This window comes from Myotis davidii, unplaced genomic scaffold (genome assembly GCF_000327345.1).
Source record: "Myotis davidii unplaced genomic scaffold, ASM32734v1 scaffold811, whole genome shotgun sequence".
Taxonomy (NCBI): domain Eukaryota; kingdom Metazoa; phylum Chordata; class Mammalia; order Chiroptera; family Vespertilionidae; genus Myotis; species Myotis davidii.
The window spans coordinates 461,026-468,245 of NW_006283149.1; the positions used below are offsets into that span (position 1 = coordinate 461,026).

General features: G+C 51.8%; 1 protein-coding gene across 1 annotated transcript in view; it reads left to right on the plus strand.

The window, feature by feature from the left end:
* The window catches only part of ATP10A (ATPase, class V, type 10A), a gene marked incomplete at its 5' end in the record, with an annotated part of 73,211 nt that extends 66,358 nt beyond the window's left edge, over positions 1–6,853 (plus strand). The window contains 4 exon segments of the mRNA XM_015563002.1: positions 1,402–1,602; positions 5,717–5,875; positions 6,444–6,679; positions 6,799–6,853. Coding sequence (XP_015418488.1) covers positions 1,402–1,602; positions 5,717–5,875; positions 6,444–6,679; positions 6,799–6,853 — 651 coding nt within the window.
* Positions 6,854–7,220: the final 367 nt, after the last annotated feature.

Consider the following 7,220-nt stretch of genomic DNA (forward strand, 5'->3'; position numbering starts at 1 on the left):
CGTGGAGAAGGGGAGAGCCGCGGTCACACATGGGGTTGAAACGGGACCTGGAGGATGTGTGTCCGAAGAGCTCACATGGACACAGACGATTGCCCAGCCGGGGTGGCTCGGGTTGAGCACCGACCTGGGAACCGGGAGGTCAGGGTGCGATTCCCGGTCAGAACCAGCGCTTGATCCGCTCGAGGAGTTCAAGGATGAGAAATTCATTAGTTTTACAAACACGTTGGCGCTCCTTTCCAAGAAAGAGAGGAGGCGTTGCCATGGCAACAGCGGTGGAGAAAGACCGCGTTGGGTACCACGGGGACGCAGAAGAAAGGGAGAGAGAGAGAGAAAAAAAAACCACCCACTCAATTATCCTAATACTTTTTTTCTCAGGCAGGAGGTAGCCGGTCCACGATTCTCTCCCCTCATGGATGTTCCTACCTCTCTCTCTCCCTCTCCCTTCCTCTCTGAAATCAATAAAAAATTATATTTTTTTTATTAATTCTCACCTGAGGATATTTTTGCTTTGACTTTTAGAGAGAGTGGAAAAGAGGGAGATGGAGAGAGAGAGAGAGAGAGAGAGAGAAACATCAATTTGAGAGCGAAACAACGATGTGAGAAAGACATATGGAGCCAGAACCGAGGCACATGCCCTTGGCCGGGATGGAACCTGTGATCCTTCAGTCCGTGGCCGGATGGTGAGCCACGTCAGTTAGGGCAATAAAAACATTTAAAAAATAGTAATAATAAACCCAGGCCCTAGCTGGTTCGGCTCAATGGCTAGAGCATCGGCCTGCGGACCAAAGGGTCCCGGGTTCAAGTCCGGTCAAGGGCACACGTACCTCGGTGGCAGGCTCCTCCCCGGCCCGGGCTCCCTGGTCGAGGCGCGTGCAGGAGGCAGCCCATCGAAGTGCTTCTCTCACATCGACGTCTCCCTCTGTCTCTCCCTCTCTCTTCCGCGCTCTCTCAAAATCAGTGGGGAAATATCCTCGGGTGAGGATTAACAACAACCAGGACAAAGCAGGTCCAGCGGACAGTTTGTGCCAGGCCCGTCGCCAGGGCCCAAGAATAAAAAAAGTTAAAAATCTTTTCGGCCCTGGCCGGTGTGGGTCAGTGGGTAGAGCGTCAGCCTGTGGACTGAAGGGTCCCGGGTTCGATTCCGGTCGAGGGCATGTACCTTGGCTGCGGGCACATCCCCGTGGGGGGCGTGCAGGAGGCGGCTGATCGATGTTTCTCTCTCATCGATGTTTCTAACTCTCCCTCTCCCTTCCTCTCTGTAAAAAATCAATAAAATATATTTTTGAAAATAATTTTTTTTCCGTCGCTGCCGTCACACGCGGCGAAACCCTCAGGCCCCGTGGAGGGCACGGCCCCGGCGTCTCTGACCGGCCTGCCCCCTTCTCCCCGTCTCCCTTCCAGATGTTCGTGGGCCTCCTGTTCTGGTTCCAGTTCTTCTGCGGCTTCTCGGCCTCGGCCATGATCGACCAGTGGTACCTGATCTTCTTCAACCTCCTCTTCTCCTCGCTCCCCCAGCTGGTGACGGGGGTGCTGGACAAGGACGTGCCGGCCGAGGCGCTGCTGGCCCAGCCCCAGCTGTACCGCAGCGGCCAGAACATGGAGGTGAGGCCCCCTCCCGCCCTGTCCGCTCCCGGCCTGGAAAGGGCAGGTCCCCAGGGACCCGTTGTAGAGTCAGCCCTGGCCGGTGTGGCTCGGTGGTTCAGCTGCATCCTGTGCGCCCAGAGGTCGCCGGTTCGATTCCTGGTCAGGGCACGTGCTCGGGGTGTGTGCTCGATCCCCAGTAGGGGGCGTGCAGGAGGCAGCGGATCCAGGATTCCCTCTCATCATGGATGTTTCTCTCTCTGTCCCTTTCCCTTCCTCTCTGAAATCCATAAAAATATATTTCAAATAATAAAAATAAAAACTTTAAAAATATTCTAGAGGCTGGCCCTAGCCAGTTTGGCTCAGCGGACAGAGCGTTGGCCTGTGGACTGAAGGGTCCTGGGTTCGATTCCGGTCAAGGGCACATGCCCGGGTTGCGGGCTCGATCCCCAGTAGGGGGCGTGCAGGAGGCAGCCGATCCATGATTCCCTCTCATCAGGGGTGCTCCTGTCTCTCGCTCTCCCTCTCCCCTCCTCTCTGACATCCATAAACATATATTTTAAAACAATGGATAATGGGGCGAAAACCAACTCCACCCCAGGCAGCAGGAGCCGGAGGGAAGCCTGCTTGGAATCTAAATCACGGGCCCTGTGGTAGCGGCCGCCTGAGCAGGGATTTTCTTTGCTTTTTCATTTTTCTCTCTCAAACAAGCCTCCAGAAATGTGACTTACTTTGCACGGGGAATTAACAAGACGACGAGCGCATAGGGAAACCGTTGAAAGGACACGCGAACACAAACAGATGTAAACAGTGATAAATAGACTGCGAGGATTGGCAGGCTAATTACCAGCTCCCCCTGCCAGCGATGAGCGTGAGCCCTCCACGTTCGCTCCTCAGCTGGCTGGGATGGTTCTGTGTGTGCCTTCGTCTCCGAGTCAGAGTTACTCTGGGTGTGCAATAGTCTCCGAGTCAGAGTTACTCTGTGTGTGCAATAGTCTCCGAGTCAGAGTTACTCTGTGTGTGCAATAGTCTCCGAGTCAGAGTTATTCTGTGTGTGCAATAGTCTCCGAGTCAGAGTTATTCTGTGTGTGCAATAGTCTCCGAGTCAGAGTTACTCTGTGTGTGCAATAGTCTCCGAGTCAGAGTTACTCTGTGTGTGCAATAGTCTCCGAGTCAGAGTTATTCTGTGTGTGCAATAGTCTCCGAGTCAGAGTTATTCTGTGTGTGCAATAGTCTCCAAGTCAGTTACTCTGTGTGCAATAGTCTCCATGTCACAGTTATTCTGTGTGTGCAATAGTCTCCGAGTCAGAGTTACTCTATGTGTGCAACAGTCTCCGAGTCAGAGTTATTCTGTGTGTGCAATAGTCTCCGAGTCAGAGTTACTCTATGTGTGCAACAGTCTCCGAGTCAGAGTTATTCTGTGTGTGCAATAGTCTCCGAGTCAGAGTTACTCTATGTGTGCAACAGTCTCCGAGTCAGAGTTATTCTGTGTGTGCAATAGTCTCCGAGTCAGAGTTACTCTATGTGTGCAACAGTCTCCGAGTCAGAGTTATTCTGTGTGTGCAATAGTCTCCGAGTCAGAGTTACTCTATGTGTGCAACAGTCTCCGAGTCAGAGTTATTCTGTGTGTGCAATAGTCTCCGAGTCAGAGTTACTCTATGTGTGCAACAGTCTCCGAGTCAGAGTTATTCTGTGTGTGCAATAGTCTCCGAGTCAGAGTTACTCTATGTGTGCAACAGTCTCCGAGTCAGAGTTATTCTGTGTGTGCAATAGTCTCCGAGTCAGAGTTACTCTATGTGTGCAACAGTCTCCGAGTCAGAGTTATTCTGTGTGTGCAATAGTCTCCGAGTCAGAGTTACTCTATGTGTGCAACAGTCTCCGAGTCAGAGTTATTCTGTGTGTGCAATAGTCTCCGAGTCAGAGTTACTCTATGTGTGCAACAGTCTCCGAGTCAGAGTTATTCTGTGTGTGCAATAGTCTCCGAGTCAGAGTTACTCTATGTGTGCAACAGTCTCCGAGTCAGAGTTATTCTGTGTGTGCAATAGTCTCCGAGTCAGAGTTACTCTATGTGTGCAACAGTCTCCGAGTCAGAGTTATTCTGTGTGTGCAATAGTCTCCGAGTCAGAGTTACTCTATGTGTGCAACAGTCTCCGAGTCAGAGTTATTCTGTGTGTGCAATAGTCTCCGAGTCAGAGTTACTCTATGTGTGCAACAGTCTCCGAGTCAGAGTTATTCTGTGTGTGCAATAGTCTCCGAGTCAGAGTTACTCTATGTGTGCAACAGTCTCCGAGTCAGAGTTATTCTGTGTGTGCAATAGTCTCCGAGTCAGAGTTACTCTATGTGTGCAACAGTCTCCGAGTCAGAGTTATTCTGTGTGTGCAATAGTCTCCGAGTCAGAGTTACTCTATGTGTGCAACAGTCTCCGAGTCAGAGTTATTCTGTGTGTGCAATAGTCTCCGAGTCAGAGTTACTCTATGTGTGCAACAGTCTCCGAGTCAGAGTTATTCTGTGTGTGCAATAGTCTCCGAGTCAGAGTTACTCTATGTGTGCAACAGTCTCCGAGTCAGAGTTATTCTGTGTGTGCAATAGTCTCCGAGTCAGAGTTACTCTATGTGTGCAACAGTCTCCGAGTCAGAGTTATTCTGTGTGTGCAATAGTCTCCGAGTCAGAGTTACTCTATGTGTGCAACAGTCTCCGAGTCAGAGTTATTCTGTGTGTGCAATAGTCTCCGAGTCAGAGTTACTCTATGTGTGCAACAGTCTCCGAGTCAGAGTTATTCTGTGTGTGCAATAGTCTCCGAGTCAGAGTTACTCTATGTGTGCAACAGTCTCCGAGTCAGAGTTATTCTGTGTGTGCAATAGTCTCCGAGTCAGAGTTACTCTATGTGTGCAACAGTCTCCGAGTCAGAGTTATTCTGTGTGTGCAATAGTCTCCGAGTCAGAGTTACTCTATGTGTGCAACAGTCTCCGAGTCAGAGTTATTCTGTGTGTGCAATAGTCTCCGAGTCAGAGTTACTCTATGTGTGCAACAGTCTCCGAGTCAGAGTTATTCTGTGTGTGCAATAGTCTCCGAGTCAGAGTTACTCTATGTGTGCAACAGTCTCCGAGTCAGAGTTATTCTGTGTGTGCAATAGTCTCCGAGTCAGAGTTACTCTATGTGTGCAACAGTCTCCGAGTCAGAGTTATTCTGTGTGTGCAATAGTCTCCGAGTCAGAGTTACTCTATGTGTGCAACAGTCTCCGAGTCAGAGTTATTCTGTGTGTGCAATAGTCTCCGAGTCAGAGTTACTCTATGTGTGCAACAGTCTCCGAGTCAGAGTTATTCTGTGTGTGCAATAGTCTCCGAGTCAGAGTTACTCTATGTGTGCAACAGTCTCCGAGTCAGAGTTATTCTGTGTGTGCAATAGTCTCCGAGTCAGAGTTACTCTATGTGTGCAACAGTCTCCGAGTCAGAGTTATTCTGTGTGTGCAATAGTCTCCGAGTCAGAGTTACTCTATGTGTGCAACAGTCTCCGAGTCAGAGTTATTCTGTGTGTGCAATAGTCTCCGAGTCAGAGTTACTCTATGTGTGCAACAGTCTCCGAGTCAGAGTTATTCTGTGTGTGCAATAGTCTCCGAGTCAGAGTTACTCTATGTGTGCAACAGTCTCCGAGTCAGAGTTATTCTGTGTGTGCAATAGTCTCCGAGTCAGAGTTACTCTATGTGTGCAACAGTCTCCGAGTCAGAGTTATTCTGTGTGTGCAATAGTCTCCGAGTCAGAGTTACTCTATGTGTGCAATAGTCTCCGAGTCAGAGTTATTCTGTGTGTGCAATAGTCTCCGTGTCAGAGTTACTCTGTGTGTGCAGTAGTCTCCGAGTCAGATTGGCTGGTGTCACTCAGTGGCTGTTGACCCACGAACCTGGAGGTCACGGTTTGATTCCCAGTCCTGGCACACGCCCAGGTTACGGGGACGACCCCTAGAGAGTGGCGTGCAGGAGGCAGCCGATCCATCATTCTCTTCCATCTGTGATATTTCTCTCTCTCTTTCTCGCTCCCTCTCCCTTCCTCTCTGAAATCAATTTTTAAAATATGAACAGCTAAAAAGAGCTGAGCACGCCTTTCCCTGTAACCAGCCCGCCCTTGCCCCTGTGTCCCAGGAGTACCGGCCCCGTACCTTCTGGTGGAACATGGCGGACGCCGCCTTCCAGAGCCTGGTCTGTTTCTTCATTCCTTACCTGGTAAGCTGGCCCCAGCCCCGGCTTCCCCTCAGCTCCCTCTGGCAGTTCCCACCCACCCCCACCCAAACCAAGACCTGGGTGAGCGTTGCGGGCGGGCCCGTGGGATCTAGAAGGTTGTGTGTGTGTGTGTGTGCGTGTGTGTGTGTGTGTGTGTGTTTTATAATATATATTTTTAGGGAGAGGGAGAGAGAGAGAAACATCCATGATGAGAGAGAATCATGGACCAGCTGCCTCCTGCACACCCCCTACTGGGGATCGAGCCCACAACCCCAGGCATGAGCCCTGACCAGGAATAGAACCGTGACCTCCTGGTTCAAAGGTATTTTTTGTGGGGGCGGGGGGGTTAAAATGCATTTTTATTGATTTCAGAGAGGAAGGGAGAGGGAGAGAGAGAGCGAGAAACATCCATGATGAGAGAGAATCACGGATCGGCCGCCTCCTGCAGGCCCCCCAATGGGGATCGAACCCTGAACCCTTCATTCCGCAGACCGATGCCCCCGGGGCCGGTCACACCTTGAATGAACTCGCCCCCAAGGCCAGACCAAGTGATTTCTCGGGCTGCAGGTTCCCCACCCCCAGCTCAGGGGCGACCAGCGCCCTGTTGCTGAACCCACGGCCCCTCCTCTCTCCTCCCACCCCCACCCAGACCTGGCTCAACTGGACGGCTTGCGGCTTCAGCGCCCTGTTGTTCTTCACGGTGGCTTTCGTCTACAACGGCTCCTGTGCGACCTGCTACCCTCCGTCCAACCCGTACTGGACGATGCAGACGCTGACGGGCGACCCCCTGTTCTACCTGACCTGTCTCATCGCGCCCATCACTGCCCTGCTGCCCAGGTGGGTGCCGGGGACGCTGCCCTGCCCCCCACCCCCAGTCCTCCCTGAGCTCTGGGGCCATTTTTTATTGTTTATTAGGGTTATTATTTTAAATTCTTTATTGTTGAAGGTGTGTTTCATGTGTTCCCTCTGCCCCATGAGCCCCCACCCCCACCCCATGCCTTCAGCACCCTGCTGTCTGTGTCCGTGGCTTATGCGTATATGCACACAAGGTCTTACTGATGTCAGGGAGGGAGGGGGAGAGGGAGAAACATCCGTGATGAGAGAGGATCGTGGATCGGCTGCCTCCTGCACGCCACACACTGGGGATCGAGCCCGCAACCTGGGCCTGTGCCCTGACCGGGAATCGAACCGGGACCTCCTGGTTCACTGGTCGATGCTCAACCCCTTAGCCACACTGGCTGGGCGTGGGACCATTTTCTTTTTATTGATTTTGAGAGAGAGAGAGAGAGAGAGAGAGAGAGGTTTCCATTGGTTGCCTCCCAAATGCCCCAACCGGGGATTGAACCTGCAACCTAGGTATGTGCCCTGACTGGGAATTCAACCTGCAGCCTTTTGCGTCCGGAACTGACGATGCTCCAACTGACAC